At 45.5% G+C, this 18,976-nt stretch overlaps 1 protein-coding gene across 4 annotated transcripts in view; it reads left to right on the top strand.

Moving 5' to 3' along the window:
- The window catches only part of E2f8 (E2F transcription factor 8), a 15,286-nt gene extending 3,380 nt beyond the window's left edge, over window positions 1-11,906 (top strand). For 3 of the 4 annotated variants that reach the window (XM_028787451.1, XM_028787450.1, XM_028787452.1), the window contains exons 4-13: window positions 141-297; window positions 2,404-2,718; window positions 3,018-3,179; window positions 4,726-4,863; window positions 5,804-6,004; window positions 6,244-6,331; window positions 6,955-7,498; window positions 10,073-10,205; window positions 10,328-10,728; window positions 11,140-11,906. In XM_028787451.1, the coding sequence (XP_028643284.1) occupies window positions 141-297; window positions 2,404-2,718; window positions 3,018-3,179; window positions 4,726-4,863; window positions 5,804-6,004; window positions 6,244-6,331; window positions 6,955-7,498; window positions 10,073-10,205; window positions 10,328-10,728; window positions 11,140-11,322 (2,322 nt within the window). In that variant the 3' untranslated portion in view covers window positions 11,323-11,906. Of the gene's footprint in view, window positions 1-140; window positions 298-710; window positions 812-2,403; window positions 2,719-3,017; window positions 3,180-4,725; window positions 4,864-5,803; window positions 6,005-6,243; window positions 6,332-6,954; window positions 7,499-10,072; window positions 10,206-10,327; window positions 10,729-11,139 lie in introns of those variants that run through there. The other variant, XM_028787453.1, reaches the window with a different exon arrangement.
- The last annotated feature ends 7,070 nt before the right edge of the window (window positions 11,907-18,976 follow it).

Genomic DNA, 18,976 nt, shown 5'->3' with positions numbered 1-18,976 from the left:
GTGTGTGTGTGTGTGTGTGTGTGTGTGTGTGTGTGTGTGTGTGTGTGGATAAGAGGAGTTAGTCATCTAGCACAGATGCCCCTAATAAATCTGTCAGGCTTTATTTCAGAATGAGACGTTATTTACCTTTTCCTTTGCAGGAACACTTATCTGGAGACGAATTTGAGAAATCCCAGCCGAGTCGAAAGGAGAAGAGCTTGGGGTTGCTATGCCACAAGTTCTTAGCGAGGTACCCCAAGTACCCCAACCCTGCTGTGAATAACGACATCTGCCTGGACGAGGTGGCCGAGGAGCTCAGTACGTATGCCAGTTGCCAGGGTGGTTAATGATTAGAACGAGTCTCTGGACTTAACTCTTTGGGATCTGAGCTCATATCGTCACATTATCACAGATTCAAATGAGGCCGTGTGGAAATTAGAAGCCTCACACGTCCTGTTGATTTGAGAGTAACTCTGTCTTAGAAACAAACAAATGGTGGTGCAGAGTGTTTCTGGGTTCAGTTTGTCTCTGAAGCTGCACAGGAAGGAAATGGTGTTTTACGACTTGTTTCACAAACAGCTGTGGTTCTGACGTTCACCTTGACCCTGTCCCTGAGGAACCAGAGTATCCATAGTTGCATAAAGGGATGGTGACGCTGCCTCTGCCACTGGAGACTGAGGACAGAATGGTTAGGCGGTTATTCTGTCTTTGGCATACATTATGGGTGTTCTCCTCTCTTTACCACTCTGAAGGCCTGACTCTAGAGCTAAAATGGAATCTACCAGACAGAAATAGCTTTGAAGTCATTACAATACGGTTTTTGTGTGCATGTGTAAGTATGGGTGTCTGTGTGTGTTCCTGTGTGCATAGGTCAGGTCAGCTTTGGGTATCTTTCCTCAGGAACCATCCGCCTTGATTACTGAGAACAGGGGTCTCACTGGGACCTGGGGCTCACCAGTTCATCATGGTTGGCTTTTCAACTGGATGTTGGGGATCAAACTCAGGCTTTCCCAGCAGAGACATCTCCCCAGCCTGAAAGTATCTTAGTCTCAAACTTGAAGTGTGTGCAGGATAGTGAGTTAATGTGTAGTTTTCACTCCATAAAGAAAAAGACCGCCTTTCTAAGCAGGAACATTAGGTCATGATTTAAGACTGTGCTGCTTGGATCCACCTGCTCTTCACATACACTCTGGCTGGGCGGCGTGGGCGTGCTCTTTGATCACTCGGCAAGAGGTTGTATAGATCCATAAACAGAAAGTACGAAATCCCCTTTTCATTAGAACCTGTCTTCAGTGGGACAATGATTATCAAGCAAAGGACACTTGTGTGTCAGGCAATCTGTGTTACAGAAAAGGAACGGGTTATCTAGAACATCGTGTAGGAGCAGTGCTTTCTGACCATAAACTAAAGGCTCAGATCAGGCCTGGCTATAATGCAGGCATCCACTCTAGGCCTCGTAAGAAGAGAAGCAGAGGCCTGTGAGGACTGGGAGGGAAGGAGTAGCCCAGGAAAGAACCCTTTATGCTGGTTCTCAATGGGCAATCGCCAGGAAAAGCAAGGGCCACTAGGGGGAGCTCTATTAAGCGTATTTCCACAAAGGATAGATTCTGTCCAATAATGAAATTGAAATCAACTGTAAAGGAAAGTTTCCGAAATAAGAATAATCTCACCATGCAGAACACTGAAACCCCCTCTGGATTTGCAGGAGTCAAAGAACTGCTAATCTTGCCATCACTGGTGGTAGGTAGAACATGGACCAAGTTAGACCTCTTTCGTGTAGGTTTCTAAAAAATGACATCATGAATTTTATGCTTTTTTGAAATCTCAGCACTTTTAAAAGAAGTGTGTGTGTGTGTGTGTGTGTGTGTGTGTGTGTGTGTGTGTGTGTAGCTGGAGTTACAGATGGTTGTGAGCCTCCCACTATGGGTGCTAGGAACTGAACTCCGGTCTGGTAGAACAACAAGCACTCCTAACCATTGAGCCCTCTCTCCCTCCTCAAATCTCAGCACTTTATGCCTGTGACATGGTTATGGCAGGCAGGTGTAGGTACTAGGAGGGGAATAAAGGAATGGGCTCAACATTGTGGCAGTGAGACTATTAGAGGCTTGTTCTTGCCACTTCCTAGCTGTCACTGAGGCAAGTCTGAGGTCCTATGTCTTCAGTAAAATACAGGTAACAGCGGTCGGTCACCACACACGTTAGAATACAATTGCCCTGGATGGTGCAATTTAGATCCCTCCGTAGATGGTGACTGCAATTTATTTACATGAGTTCGTCTCTGTGAGTGAGAGCGCCGCGTCTTTCTCGCTTCTACAGTGCTTGTTGTGTGTATTGTACTACTGTCGTATTCAGATGCACCTGCTGACTAGTAGGAAGAGTTACTCCATTGTGAACACACAGTGAAAGTCTGTGCCTTCTCGACAGATGTTGAACGTCGGCGGATTTATGACATTGTGAATGTACTGGAGAGCCTGCACATGGTGAGCCGCCTTGCCAAAAACAGGTACACTTGGCACGGCCGACACAACCTCACCAAAACCCTCGGGACTCTGAAGAGCGTCGGGGAAGAGAACAAGTACGCTGAGCAAATCCTGATGATCAAAAGGAAAGAATATGAGCAAGAATTCGATTTTATCAAGAGTTGTGGCATAGAGGACCACGTGATCAAGTCAAGCGCTGGCCAGAATGGGCATTCAGACATGTGTTTCGTAGAACTCCCTGGGGTGGAATTCCGGGCAGGTGAGAGGCAGTATTGCATGGTGCTCCTTGCAGGTTGCAAAAAACAGATGCCATGGAGACTCTGGCAGCTACTCTCCAGCTCCCATCATTTGTTTGGGGGATTGGGTTGTACCCCAGTTTGGCCTTGAGTTCCTGATGGTTGTCTCGCTCCACTTCCCCAGTGCTAGGGATTTGAGTGTGTGCCACCATGCTCTGCCACTACTGCAGCTGTCACCTGTATGGTCCAGGGGTGCTATTTTTAAGGCTTGTTACTTTCCCTCCTCGAATGTTAATTCTCTAATCCCCATCCTTCTCTGAAGCTTCTGTAAACAGCCGCAAAGACAAGTCCTTACGAGTGATGAGCCAGAAGTTTGTAATGCTCTTCCTGGTGTCGACGCCTCAGATAGTAAGCCTGGAAATTGCTGCCAAGATTTTAATTGGGGAGGACCACGTGGAAGATCTGGATAAAAGCAAGTTTAAAAGTAAGTGTACAACTTCCCAGGAGGCTTGGGAACCATTCATGAACAACAGAGCATCCGTCACTTACCGTTTGATCGGGCGCCGAGCAGATTTCTGGGTACATGTCTATGTTCGATCTCTGCCCACCTACCTCACCCCCACCCGCCTCACCTCCACCCCTCCACTGGTGCTACTGCTAACCAGTGGAATTCAGCAAGACATATAACCTTCTTATGGTCTGACACTATGGTGCCATCTGATACTGCAACTGTCCCATTTTACATGGTTAGAAGCTCCCAAGACTTAAATGAGCAATCAGTTGTAAAGTAGATCCAGCTCCTGGATCTCATCTCTCTACTAATGCTGATACATGAGGGTATAAGTAATTCCCACTAAATTGTCCCCTGGTGGCCTTGCAACACAGATGGCTTGCTACTTTGAAAGAGTTTCAGCCAGATGGCTAGCTGGTTCCTAACCAGCTCTGTTCCCATGGTTATGGCAGGCATTGAATGAACCTCCACAGAAAAGGTGTGGAAAAGAGCCGAGCAGACAGGAGTGACCTTCCACACGCTTGTGTCCACAGGGAGATAATGCAGTCGTAGCTACCAGGGGAATCAATAAGACAGAGCTATCCTGAGAGCTTGTAGATTGTCTGGGCCCTTGCCCTGAGATGCCATATCCTGTAAAAGCTCTACTAGTGTGGAGAAGTAAGTCAGGACATCCGTGGGTTGGTAGTTCATCTACAAGACAGAACTGAGTAGAGAGAGAGCAAGGCACTCCTACTGGTGGTGCTTGGAAAAGTATAATTTGAGGAGACTCATCCTGATACTGCCAGTGGGTCCCCTGCTTTTCTGAGTCACCAGATATTTTTCAGCTCGACACTGCCACCGATCAATCACAGCCTTGGAAGTTATTCCAAGAACTACAGCTGTGTCATTTGCTGAATCCTTGGGGAATAAATACAGAACCCTCTGGCGGGGCTGTGAGGCAGGAGGCTCAATTTGTAACCCTGTTCTCTGAACATTGACATAAAGGCAGACTTGTTAAAGGCAAAGGTTTTCAAGCTCAGTGAGGTGTGTAGAGCTCTGCTTTGCATATTTTGCAAGGTTGTTATCAATGTGTGTGGAATAGAACTTTGCAAGCATTTAATACTATGTAATTCTTATTATAAACTATCATGGTGAGAAAAGCCATCCATCTCCAACTGCTCCATTTCTGATTCTTCCCATTCTGACTCATGAGCAGACACCTAGGAACATGACATTTTACAAATAGGGTCATCTCAAGTCACTTCCAGCAGAAACCTGAACCGTTGCCCTTTCAGACTAGCAGTCACTCCTGAAATATTTAAAACTCCCTTTTTTTAAATTCAAGCAGTGTTGCTAGAAGTTATAGTTATTGTATATATTATCTTATAGTTATTGTTAGACTAACTTGAAAGGAGTCAGGAGTTTCTGCCTGATGCTGGCACGGTAGCTCTTGAATATACCTGACTTTCTTAGGAGACCAAAATCCTGTGATCTTTCATTCTTCTCGTTAATGCTATACATGCTTTTGTTTTTCCTCCAGCAAAAATCAGGAGGCTGTATGATATTGCTAATGTTCTGAGTAGCTTGGATCTTATCAAGAAAGTCCATGTTACAGAAGAAAGAGGTCGAAAGCCAGCTTTTAAATGGACAGGCCCAGAAATCAGCCCAAAGAACAGTGGTGTGTATGCTTTTTTGATGTTGTCGTTGTTTTCATTTGTTTGTCTTTTTAATCTAGAGGGATTCTCTCACCTCTTCCCTATGTAGCCCCACACGTGGGAAGGCCATACGTAAATAATTGGAAAAGCAGTTCAAGATAAATACTCCTATAGAAAGGTGGCTACTGTGACTTTGGACACATTTTCAGGGAGAGGTCCTTTGGTGCAGGAATTTGGAATGAAGGCTCTGGAGCGATAGTGACAGCTGCATATACCAGGTCCATAATATTTTCATAAAGGTGTGTCCTTGGCCAGTGTCTTCTGTGGCTGTTAGAGAGGCATGTGGAACAGGCATGTGGGTCACCAGCTTCCACCAGCTCTAACATTCCCCTGAAGAGAAAATAAACAAGATTTTATACATCACTAGAGAGGAAAATCAATAGTGAACGCACACCGGCATTTCTCTAGCCTTGACACATAGTCCACTTCCCATATCTACCTGTTTAATATTGAAGGGTTCGACCATGGAACGAAATTTTTTGGTCTGTACCAAACATGTGCAAATGTTTTCTGGTCACTGTTCCCTAAAAATATGTAGGGACAACTCTTTGTAAACATGGCATTATATTAGGTATTTCAAGTAACCAAGAGAAGATTCAGCGTAGACTGGAGGCTGTGTTTAGCTTCATTGTATGTGAGGGGCTTGTGCTTCTGCAACTCTTGGTACGTAAGAGGCATTCTGGAACACATCCTCCTCAGATGTGGAGGGCCATCTGTGCAGTACAGTGTCAGAGATGGAGCACGAAGAACTATTTGCAGCTGAGAGGTTCCCGATGCCGAGTGTTGAAAGCAGGTGCACACAGTGGGCACCCTATGCTAGTATCCTTTGCTGCATTTTGATTTCCTCTGTTACAGGGAAGCAGGGTCAACTGTGCTTTCACACACTGGCCTTTCCCATTTCAGGCTCCAGCCCAGTCATGCCTCTAACCGCCTCCTTAGAGGCCGAGCAGTCTGCAAAAGAGAACTGTGCCAAAAACCTCTTTTCTACGCGGGGGAAACCCAGCTTTACTCGACACCCATCCCTTATCAAATTGGTAAAGAGCATAGAAAGTGATCGGAGGAGGATCAGCTCCGCTCCCAGCAGCCCTGTCAAGAGCAGCAGAGGTACGCTTTCCTGCATAGTCAAAGCTCTACTCCGGAGTGCTTCCGATCTGCTTTCTTTTAGCCTGCTAGATCCCTCCTCACACGTACAACTCAGGATAAAAAGTGCTTTGTGGGTTTAACTGCTGTGCATCTAGGTGGTGGATGCATGCTCTCTGTTCCCTGGACGCCCACGTTTTCTTCCACGTGACTACTCAATCTTTACCTCTGACCATCCTCTCCCTTCTTCTCTATTTTACCAGCTGAGAGTTCTCAAAATTCTCCACCTGTCCCAAACAAAATGGCTCAGCTTGCTGCTATTTGCAAGATGCAGTTGGAAGAGCAGTCAAGGTAGGCTGGAAACAAGATGCATTGCCATCTCAGTGTGTTTGTTCTTAGATCGGATTGCTTTCTGCAAGGGTAGACATTACCCTTGGAAACTGGAGAGAGAGCCTTTACAGTATCTGTCCTCAGCCAAAACAGACCAAAAAGCTGCTGCTATTGTCATGAAAAGTGTGGCTTTAACTGGGGCAAAATGGTAGGATACAGGGATTGGGAAATGGTTCAGTGGGAAAGGTGCCTGGTGCTCAAACATGAGGAGCTGAGTTGAGATCCCTGATGCCCACATAAAAGGCCTGGCTTGGCGGCATCCATCCGTCTCTAATCGCACAGTGAAGGTGTGGCCACTGGAGGTTCCATCGAGCTCCTTACCCAGCCATCTCAGCTAAATTGATAACAACACCCTTCTTTTATCCCACTATGGAGTTATGGCCACTGAAGGATCCTTGGAGCTCGTTGGCTGGCCAGTCCAGCTAAGCTGATGAACTCCAGGCTCACTGGAAAGATGAAAATCACTAAGGAAGACATCTCAGGTCAACCTCTGGCCTCCACATGGCTGCATGTTCACACACATCCAGGCAAGACTGCTTAGGAGCAGTGTGGTCCCATGATGTTCCATAAATCTTCTCTTTCAGTGAACCCAGGAAGAAAGTCAAAGTAAACCTAGCAAGATCTGGGCACTACAAACCACTGGCTCCCCTGGACCCTGCAGTGAACACTGAGCTGGAGCTGCTTGCACCATCCCTTATCCAGCCCCTGGGGGTGGTCCCCCTGATCCCTAGCCCATTGTCATCTGCAGTGCCTGTGATCCTACCTCAGGCCCCTTCGGGCCCATCCTATGCCATCTACTTGCAACCTACCCAAGCCCAAATGTTGACACCACCTCATGGCCTGAGCCCAACAATCTGCCCCACCCAGTCCTCTAATGCTACTGGATCCAAAGACCCTACAGACACCCCCATGGAGAAGACCACCACAGATGCCACAAAGTCCAGTGCCTCCTGCAGACCTGGAAGCTTGCAGGCAGCACCAGAAAGGCAAGGTGCCAAGAATCGAAGCAAGGAGACAACTGGAGAACGAGGCACAAAGAGGACGATCACCACAGAGGACAGCTCTTCCAGTGTCCTAAAGAAAGCTAAAGAGGACCTGAAAGCGCTTGAGAATGTCCCCGCCCCCACGGTGAGTATAGCCTCAGATGGGATGGTGCTTGTAAGTTCTAGCAATCCCAAGGCTGACTCCACAAGAATCTGGTGGCTTGTGAAGTTTACCAAAGCAAAGAACTGTCTCTCAGAAGACAAAGAATTGTCCCTTAACATCCCCTATCCAAATGAGGTCCCAGACAGCTAATCCTCACACGGATGACAGTGGGGACATTTTTAAACCTTGAGAGGGAAAGCTGACTTGCTCTCTTTTTAAAGCATCACAGGTGGCCGTCCCCAAGTCCATTTCTCCGTTCCCGTTCTGGAACACAAACGCCTGTCATGAGAGTCATAAATAGTTTATAAGCAGTTGTCACCACAACTGCAGGGATACACAGGCCTCCCTCACGTAACTCACGCCTTCTGAGTCACCCCTCAGCCGTTTGCTTGATGTCACGTCCCTGGCATCTGTTGGCTAGAAGAGAATTTGCCCACCCAATCTTTTTCTTTCTTAAATTTACCATGTTTTTGTGTGTGTGTGTGTGTGTGTGTGTGTGTGTGTGTGTGTGTAAGTTGAAAAGGCAACCTGATCTTGTCAACCCAAAGGTTTGGTGGATGCCTTGGCTTCTAGAGATGTTGGCCCTCTAGGTGATTTTCTTAGGTAAGATTAGATCAGGAAAGAATATTTATTTGTATGACTACTTACACATTGGTGTGTCATAGACTTGAGAGAGTCACTCAGAAGTCACACTGAGTCACAGGTCAGTGGCCCATGAAACAAAGTATCATTAACAGATGCGACTAAGCACAGAAGCAGAACTCAATCTCTTCTTCTGTCCCCGCTGTTAAGTTATTTGGCTTCTCCACATCTTGTTTTTCTTTATCTGGCATGAATTTATTCATCTGACACACCCCCACCCTCCCCTGCCATCTGCTAGGTTAGAAGAAATTGCCCCAGATCAAGTCTAACCCAGCACTCACCCTTGATAGCTGCTTCTGTGTACTCACCCCAGTTTTTGTGGGATTAGGTGAATTTATTACATGAAGAGATATAAAGTGTGATCCCTTTAGGACACCGTATTGGCAGGATGGCATTATCTGCCACTGCTTGTTGAAGCAGTTTGAGTCTGGAATCTTCCCCAAGGATGGCCTCATAGGAACCATTCAAATCATCTGCTATCTCCCATGGTATTATTTTGCTCTTAATGTACATGCTAGCATGTGTACATTGGCCCTGGCTTTCCTAGGCATTCTGGGAAGGCCATAATCTCTCTAGGCCAGTATGTGTGGTTTTACAATGGTTTCCCCGTGTTCCCTGGGTATCCCAGATTAGAGGTTTTAGATTTCTCATGTCCTCCAGTTCCCATCTCTGTTGAATTCATTTTGACTCTTTAGTGTTTAGTCATTTTGACTGAACAGAAAAAGAAAATGATTCAGGTGCCAAATGTATTCATTAGACATGTTCTGAGAACCCAGACCTGTAGGGATGGAGTGGAGCCGTTATACAGGTAAATGTAACCGTATCTGATAGTGGGTCATCAAGACAAACAAGACCGGATAAATGATTAGGAGACAGGGGTGCAGAAGGGTGTAGGAGGTGACATTCATGAGGAAAAACAAAATCCGTTCATTTTGCTAACTTCAGAAAATGGTATTATAGGCCAAAAGAATTATAAATGTAATTTGCTGAAATTGAGTAAATCTGGCCAGTCATCACAGTAACTTGTCCATCAGAGAGGATAACTCTCAGTGACATTAGCAGCCCTGTGTAAAATGCCCAAACCCAGCCATCAAGAGTTCTCAGTCTCTGTGTCTCTCAAGGCACCATCTCCTGTGACTTTGAACAATACCAGGCACCTGAGAAACAGTTTGACTCTTTCAGCACTGTGGACTCTGAGTTCGCTGGTTCCCAAGGAAAAGACCCAATCAAGGACTAGGGATCAAAGTGTGGGCTGTTGTTTTGACAAGAGAGAGAAGCATCTGAAAGAGGATGAAAGGAGGCCCCTGCGTCTAAGAGATGCCTTTGGAGTCCCCAGTCCCAGCACAGGGTGTGTGTGGGGGCAGACTTTGCGGACACTCCAGCCACCCACACACCCTCTGTGTTCAGGAATGTGCAGCAATCTAACAGGGTGGAAGCTGTATCAACAACCACAGTGGAGGCTCATGCCTGTGGGCGTCTGGATCTCTAATATGTACCAATTGGTGCTCTTTCCTGCCTGTCAGCTTTGGCCTCTGGCACAGTTTGCTTTCCACGTGAGGAGACTGCTAGGTCAGAACAAAATGTACAGGGAAATAGCCTGCTCACGTGCAGTTCTTTAATTCTAAAGCAGGAGTCCGAAAACCTGGAAGGCCAGCTAGTACACGTTTGGTTCCCTAGGACACAGGTTTTCAGTTGCACCCACTCAACTCTGTCCCTGTTGGGGTACAAGCAGCCCCATTATGAAGGGTGTGGCTGCATCCCCCCCCCCCCCCCCCGGGGGGGGGGGAGATATCACATCAGACACAGTCTTGGGCTGTATTCAGCCACTCCTTTTACTAAATGGAGTACCTGACCCCATGTTTCTCTAATATACATACGCATGTGTGAAATAAATGCTTTTTCTTTATTTTATAGACCCTGTTCCCATCAGGATACCTAATCCCTCTTACTCAGTGCTCATCCCTGGGGCCAGACTCTGTGTTGTCTAATGCAGAAAACTCAGGTACACTCTCCCCAAACCACAGGATCTACGGCTCCCCGATTGCAGGTGAGTAGATGCCCTATCACACCGTTCCGTCATGAGGTGGCTCGCAGTTCACTTACACACTGTCAGCTTCCTGAACAAATGCCTGCTTTTAAGACATCACCCCCGCCCCCTTTCTTTTCCAGGCATGATCCCAGTGGCATCATCTGAACTCACTGCTGTGAACTTTCCCCCATTCCATGTGACACCTCTGAAACTTATGGTCTCCCCGACATCGATGGCAGCCGTACCTGTCGGGAACAGTCAGGCTCTCAACTCCAGCCACCCTGCTCCCACCCAGAACCCAAGCTCAGCCATTGTAAACTTTACCCTACAGCACTTGGGACTCATCTCCCCCAGCATGCAGATGTCTGCCAGCCCCGGGCCTGGAGCTGGCACAGTCCCTGTGTCCCCACGTGTAGAAGCAGCTAGCGTCATACCAGATAACTTGAGCTCTCGGCAAGGGAGGGCCACCAACCATGACTCGCCAGTCCTGGGCCAGAGCCAACTGAATGGACAACCAGTTGCTGGGACAGGGGCACAGCAGGTAAGAGTATTTGTACGTTAGGCCTAAAGCTTGAAGATGACTTTGACCTTTTGATCCTCTGGCTCCCAAGTTGCTGGGATTGCCCTTTAATTTGATTATCTGTATCACGGGAGGGCTCATGTTTGCCTTCCTTCATTGGAGAGGAAATTATGACAGCATGAATGACAGAGGGCAAACCTTCCTTCCAGACCCAAGAAGAATGCTCAAGGAATCCATATTATTAGGTTGTCATAAGGTTTTGTCTCTTAGCAATAGTAATTGAGAGTTCAAAGAAACACATTGAGGCTACCCTTGCCCGTATAGGATATATTAGCCTCCCGCATTCCAGACACCATCTAGCCCAGTTGAGTCTTATGGCAAGCATGGGTTACCATGGGTCTGATACCTTTTTTCCTTGTTCTCTCCAATCAGCCTGTTCCTGTGACACCCAAAGGCTCCCAGTTGGTGGCTGAAAGTTTCTTCCGTACTCCAGGTGGACCGACCAAGCCTACCAACTCGTCCTGCATAGATTTCGATGGTGCTAACAAAACCTCCTTTGGAACCCTTTTTGTCCCACAGCGCAAACTGGAAGTCTCAACTGAGGATGTCCACTGATTGACAGATGGTGGCTTAATTTAATTTTCTAAAGAGTTATTTAATGAGAGAATATACACATTCAGATTGCGAGAACACCACCTTTAAAAATACTGTAAATATTTGGGGTTTTACTCAATATCACAGCAGGTATTTGTCATGCTTACACAGGCACACACACACACACACACGTGCACACACATTTGTACAAGGCCAAATTCAGCCTTCAGTACTATAAAATAAAATGTTGAACTAAGGTACATTAACTTCGAGGGGGGATTCATCTTTTCACCTGTGCCTCTATTATTATCCAGAGTAACTTTATTAAAGTTTACTTCCCTTTCAGCAAATGTTTGACTTACCTAACAGCACCTGCTCAAACTTTTTGCACAAAGGAAATGCTGTGATGTGTAATGTATTTTTACTTAGGGAGGCGATAGCTATATATATATATATTTTTTTTGTAATTTCTTTAATCCTTTGCTGTTTCAGTCTGTCTTTTTGTAGAATTTACAACCCTCCTCAATCAAGTCTATGGAAAAAAATTATTTATAAAATGTATTTTTAATCATAAGTTGTTGAAATTAAAACTCTTCTAAAATGCAGTTAACATTTTCATTTGGCCACTCAGGCTACTCACGGTTGGGAGAAACTGACAACTTATCTAATCTCAGAGGCAGGTTCTTGGGAACAGCCTCCTTGGATACACAGAGGTCATAGGAAGGTTTCACGTTCTCCCAACCCCTTCCCCTGCCACAATCCAGAGCATTGCTAGAGTAGTGAATGACATGGTGTGGAGAAGCTAAGAGCACGTGAAAGGCAGGAGGAACTAAAGTAGTCCTGGCTCTGCCCAGCATCAACTGCAGGCCTGCTCTGCAGAGAAGAGGGGCAGCCATTGTCCTATGCCTCCTCTATGGTCCAGCTCTAGGGAAAGAAGAGCAGTAAAGATTCTTTCCTCTTGGCAGGGAACCAACACATACTACACCCCAGTGGGTTCTAAGAGAAAGAATAAGCTGCGGTGTGCTCAAGGTACATCTTCTTGACTCCTTAAGGGACAGGCTGCATGCTGAGAAAACAAGAGCCACCTCTGGCCAGGGTCTTTCAGGAACACCATATCTGTTTCCTAAGTGCTAATGTTGGGAACTACAGACATTTGAATTTCGTGTTATGAGCCCAGATCACAAGGCCACTGAGATAGAATTTAAGGCAACAAGTCCACAGTCATTGCTAGGACTCAACCTTCCCATCCATCTCTGTGATGCCAAACCGCTGTGGGAGGCTCTGCACTGCTCTGGACACTCAGAGGGTCACCTCGCTTTAGGTATGCACTCTGTATGGCCAATGCCAGGTAAGATGGCAGATTTTCCTATTGGTCTAGAGAGAGCCTTCTTCCTCTGCACTGGAAAACCAGTGGAAGGAATTTCCTCCAGGAGACTTAACCTTTGTTCTTCTATCAGCAGAACTTGCAAATGATCCTGTAAAAATGGCCTCTGCTTTTAAAGCACTTGAGCACATACTTGAGAAAGACATAAATCTGTAAAGCATTTCCATGCACTAGAATTTCCACTGGAGATATGGAGGAAATATTCACACAAAGGCAACTAGACTTAACTGTATACACAACACAGACACCAACCTACATAGACACTGGAGCTCTTAGGGAGTGGGGCACTATACATTCTCTTCCTTGGCAGCCCATGTAGACAGGGTGGAAACAAATGTTCTACTCTGATTTTGTTATCCTTCATGTGAAGAAACTCCCTGGAAAAATCAGATCTCCGGGTAGAAAAGAGGTATGTTAGATATTAAGACAGCTCCAGGAATAGAATCTCTCAGTTGTATCACAGAATTTTTGAGGCTTCCCCCTTCCACCACCTTCTGGTCTCTGCACCCTTCTCCTTGAGTGTGGGTAGGTCCTATGCCTTGCTTCCAATCAAGAAGACACTAAATGGATGGGGTGTGTGCAGTCTTGTGTGTGGTTATCTGCTCATATGAGACTAGTTCACATCGTAACTTGAATCTTTCCCACTCGCTGGCTTTGAGGCAGCCTCTTGGACCTAAAGGTAGCCGACAGCTAACACATCAGGAAGAAACAACTCTAGTTCTGCCAGTATCCACAAAGAACTGAATTCTGCTATCAACCTGACTGTGGAGAGCAGGGTATGGAGAGTCCCCTAAAGGCTCACATGTTGAAGGCTTGGTCCCCAATGCACCAGTGTTCAGAGGTAGGGAACTAGCAGGTGAGCTGGAGTGTGAGTGATTGAACCGTTGACAAGTTCATAATTGGATGAAATATGAGGACGTGATAGAAACCTTTGGAGGTGGGGCCTGTTTAAAGAAAGTAGTTCTTTGGGGGGGAAGTGCAGCCCTTGAAAGGCACATCTGGTCCCGGCCCCTTCAGCAATCCTTGCTTCGTGGCTGCCATTCAGAGAGCAGTTTTGCACCAGACAGCCCCCCAGCCCCCAGCAATGGTCAAATGGCCATGCATAGGGACCGTTGAAGCTCTTAGTCAATATCTTCCTTTAGATTTTTTTTTCTGAGATATTTTTGTCACTCCAATAGAAAGCTGACAAGAATCAGTCCATGGGGGAGCCTCAAAAGGATCACAGCCCCAACTGTTACCTTAGCTGCAGCCTTGAACGCCAAGCAGGGGTTCCTGGGCCGTGCCAGCCAACTGGCACACTGAAGGAGATAGTACGGGGTGCTGTTCTAAGATACTAAGTTTGTGGTAACACCGTTGAACAACAACAGATACGTGCAGCCACATAGCCTGCCAGTACCCATAAATACCCTCTTCCTGTCAGAGTATGGTTCATTGTTTTATGAGCCATCACAGAAGGAAACGTGACTCCACGGGCTTTTCTAGGAACACACTTCATTTCCTCAGCTGGGAACAACTGTCAAGATACTAGACACCACACTAATAAAACTTCTCTGAACAGTATTACCCTCCCCCCAAACTACCCTCCTATCTCTCTCCTCATCCTCCTCTTTTGAGACAGGGTTTACTATAGCCTAGGTTGGCCTCACACTCACTATATAGATGAGGATGACCTTGAACTACTGAGCTTCCTGTTCCTACCTCCTCAGTGCTGAGCTTACAGGCCTGTGTCAGCACTCCTCGCTTATGGAGTGCTAGGGATCGAACCCAGGGCCTAGTGTGTGCTAAATCAGCACTCTACCAACTAAACTATAGCCTCAGCTCATTTCCTCTTAAGGAATTTTATTTCCATGGGGATAGAGCCTGGTGGCCCATAGCTGGAGGCCGCCGCATGCCTAACCAAGAGTGGGTCAACATCCAGCCTTCTCTGAACTCCTGGAGTAGGATGCTGCACTTCTACCAGTTGCCTCACCACTTTGACTCCTTAGAGCACCTTGGCTGCAACGCCTCAGCCTCTGCAAAGGCTATGTGTAAATCTGAGCTGCAGCCATCTGCCAGTCTCCTGAGCCTTTGTCATCCGTCTAGTAAGTATCTCTTGCTCAGAGAAATTCATCATTTCTGTGACTGGAAAACCAAAGGACACCAGATCACAGAGAGAAAACACAGCCAAGGCTTTCAGAATACCTCTCACCAGGACTTGTCACGAAGGTCAACTTGTAGAGAACAGGTAGGAAAAAACATGCTCCAGCCAAAACACATGAGGTATGCTTAGATCCTATAGATGTTCCCTGGTTCATGCTTTGCATTATGACTATGGGACTTTACTATAGCATAAACGTGATAGGCATTCATCAGAAACAGGGTTTTAGGTTTTTAAATTTTGATCATGTCCTGGGCTAATGATACACTTTGCAGTAATCTCTTGTATTGGGGAGTGCTTGCTGCTCTTCCCAGGCTCTTGGGATTGTGAAGGAATACAGATGTTTTTCCCCAGAGCATTGCTCTGCTGATCTATGATGCTGTTAGAAGCTTTAACACATTATTTATTTTCGTCTTAGGCTCGGATGGTCTACCAGGATGTAAACAGAGGCATCTGTGTGTGCAACTTTTTAAAGTCTGCGTTCGACTTTACACACAGACATTTTAGTCTGTTGTACAAAACTCATTTATTCTGCTGTTTCATACAATATTCTCCGTGTGAAAATTCTTCTCAAGTTTTAACCTGAATGAAAATATTTTTAGGTACCTTAGTAGTATGCTTGGGTGGTATGCACTAAGCTCTGGGTCTGATCTCTAGCCGTGCATAAAAAAGGCATGGTGGTACATGCCTGTAAGCCTAACACTTATGAAGTTGAGGGGAGAGGATCCGAAGTTTAGATACTTCTGATAATGAGCGAGAGGCCACCTTCACCTAATGAGGAACAAGAGAAGAAGAAACATTTTTATTTTAGATACAATAGATTAGGCTCTTTCTAAAATGATGATGTAGTTCCTGGGTTTCTCAAGAGAATTGTAACATAGTTTAAACCACTCTTCATGGTTCCTAGGCTCCTGGCTACTATTTAGGAATACAAATGCAATGAACAAAACATAGGCAATTGAAAATAAAATAGTGCCTTCAGAAAGTATGAATTGGGCAAATGAACATCCTTCTGATATTTTTAGCCCAGGATTTTATGCTTTTCTAGTTCTATATTTAAAATTTTTTATTATGTTTGTTTACTTATTAATTGATTGATTCATTTGTTTATTGTGTCTGGGTGTCCTTGCTATAGCATACTTGTGGTCAAAAGACAACTTGCAGAATCAGGTCTCTCCTTCCACCATGTAGGAGCTGGGAATTGAACTCAAGAGGTGGCAAGTGCCTTTACCTGCTGAGCCATCTACTGGCCTGTTGGTCCATGTTTTATAGTTCTTGATCTCCACTACAGCTTTGACATCAGCTTTTACTTGCTTTGTCCTTCTGTCATGATGGATATCTTTCCTGACTCAGAAAATCTGAAGACTTCTAAGGGAACTCATGTTATCAACCTTGCTTTTATAAACCACTCCAAGCTAATAGATTCCTTTCTGACCACTTAGGGAGGCTCTTCCTCTCTGATGGGGGACAGAACCACACCTCAGGGCAGACTTTCCCTGACAATCAGTGGTCTCTTTCATTATTCCACAGGTCCAAATGTGTTAACACTGAAGAGCTATAAACCTCGGTAGTACTGGAAGTATGCCAAATAATAATAATTTTGTATCCATATTCACTACCAGTTCAACCCTTGGACAAGACAGTCATGTCTACACAGAGATATTCTGAAACAAACAAACAAAAAAAAAGTTCTAGAAGCGCTGGGGAGAAGTGAGGTTGGGAATTGTAAGAAATAAATGTTGTTGGACTCCTGCTGTTAGCCAGCCTGAAAGCAGCTGCAATTTCGGAAAGATAAAGGTGCAAGTCTTCCCCACACAGTAGGCATGCAGGGTCAGTGCATAAGTGCAAATGAGCCTGGTGACAACATCTTCACTGAGCCCCCCATATCGCTTGCAGACTGTGGAGAAATAGTCTGACTCCAAGTTGCTCGTGACAAATGAGAACAGCGCTTAGCTTGCATTAACCTGGATGGGAGGCAGCCATCGCTGCTCTCTCTCAGGCTGCACGTCAGAGGCGATTTACTCTGTATCAAGCTGCTTACTGCAGAACATTACATCAGATTCTGTTATGCTATGGCTGAGGTTTGAGTTGGTCCAAATGAGAATTTGCACAAGATGTCAGAAGCAGAAACAAAACCACCATTATTCTCTGAAGGTCATGGATATTTAATGCAGTGACCCAGGGGCTCCAGCTTGCTGTCTTCTACTTCTTCAAGGTTCCATGTTCTGCTTGGAGCAGTGGCTGCAGCCTATCACCAGAAATGAGCTGTTTCCCTCTTACTGTCCTTCTTGCTGTCCTCTTCAGTGTCTAGACATTCTCAGCTTCTCAGAGCAGCGTGTGTGTATGGTTTCACTGATCAAAGCAACCTCGCATTTCAAACATCCACTTCCCTCTCTCCTCCCCTAAATGTGTCAAGGTCTACTTCCTTTAAGAAGTTATTTCTAACTCACAGTAGTTCTTCTTCCCTTACTAAGTCTCAAATATATCATGTGGGACTTAGAGAGGAAAAGGGTTGGAGTCGAAGATTGCCGGAGGCTGTCTGCTTCCCATAGCCCAGAGAATAGGATGTACCTACAAGTCACAACTTGGCAAGCTGTGGGCCATTTTACTGGCCAGTACTTTCAGAGCTGCAAATCCCAGAGCTGAAGCATTCTTAGATCAAAGCACTCTTTACAAATGCATCACATGGACTTTAGCCACCTCCCAGCAGCCTCTGACCCAGCTGGTCGAAATGTCTGGAGCTCCCTCATCCAAGATACATGGCCTAGGAGCTGAAGCCTGGTTTCTTACGCTGCTTGGGTGCCCTGGATAAGGAACTTAACACTGCAGAATGGCTGTTCTCCCCCGGAAGCAACTTCAGTGAAGCTCACTGGCCCCCACAGATGGCATGAACATAGAAGGGTGACTAGTTAAGGGGAAGGGCATCAGTGGAGTAATTGGGGTGCTAGATGGTAAAAACATGATACCCGAGTATGAAAGTACAATGAAAGTCACTATTGTACATGATTACCATATACATAATGATTTGGTGGTAACAAAAGTCCTGGAAATTGAAAAGGAATTTTATTGACTTTTTAAAAAGTAGCTCAAGGAATTGTTTTTGAGGTTCAGTTTGGAAAGCAAATTTATTCACACTCACTAGTGATTCGGGATGCATAAGCAGAAAGGGCATTCAGCCAATGTGGTCAAGCAGATGGGAAAGGGGACTCCAGAGAAACCACTAATCCTCAGATTTGAACCCAGGGCATTCCTCTTGGCTATTACCACATAAAGCAGAGTTAGAACTGACGGCTGTCATTATTGCAGGAAGTGACTACTTCCATGAAAGAATTCTGACACATCCTTTCATGCTCCTGTGGGATTATGCCTTAACTTTACTTCCCAGTCCCAGAACTGTCTTCTTTATCAGCTCTTCTGTTTTGTGACCCTGTAATCTAGAGCTTTAGATGGGGATTAAAGGGAGTCAGCAGCCTGGCACTTTGGGAACAAGAAGCTGTGTGAGCCATTCTGGATCATAGAGTCTTTCAGGTCCTGGAGATCCCACTTTGAACTGTTTTAAAGCTTCCTATTTCAACCTTAATTTTGGCTCCCCAAACCAAGGTTGGCTGTGTCAGAACCACCCAAAGGCATCAGTAAGATGTGGCCTACAAATTTTGGGAAAGTTTCTATTTCCTGAGACTAATATAAAGTTCTTGAACCTACGTTTTAAAAAAGATTTATAGGTAGTTCCGTTATGTTGGTAGCTATGGTGATTAAAAATGTAGGAAAATCTTCTGGTGTCCAAATTGTCACTGAAGACTTCTGACATTAATCAAGACAGAGTAAAACCCTATCACAGGCTCCCTCCATTGACAGATTGCAAATACCGATACCTGAAAGTGTGAACAGTGTGGCAATGAGCTGGATGGTTTATCTCTCACCTAGGACACCAGGTTGATTGGTGCCCAAATACACAACAAACAAAGCAATGTCCACTAGAAGATTTGTAATGGTACTCATAGATTTCGTACATAATACTCAAAGTCACAGGGTATATTTGGAAATCAATTAGCCAGCATAAAAGTAAAATAAAAACAAAACAAAAGGAAAGGCAAGGCTGGCCAGATCTGAAGGGAAGATAATCAACAGGCACCAAACTGAACTGAAAAAAAAAC

The sequence above is a fragment of the Grammomys surdaster genome, unplaced genomic scaffold (genome assembly GCF_004785775.1).
Source record: "Grammomys surdaster isolate TR1022 unplaced genomic scaffold, NIH_TR_1.0 125635, whole genome shotgun sequence".
Taxonomy (NCBI): domain Eukaryota; kingdom Metazoa; phylum Chordata; class Mammalia; order Rodentia; family Muridae; genus Grammomys; species Grammomys surdaster.
This window is presented reverse-complemented; position numbering and strand designations above follow the sequence as displayed.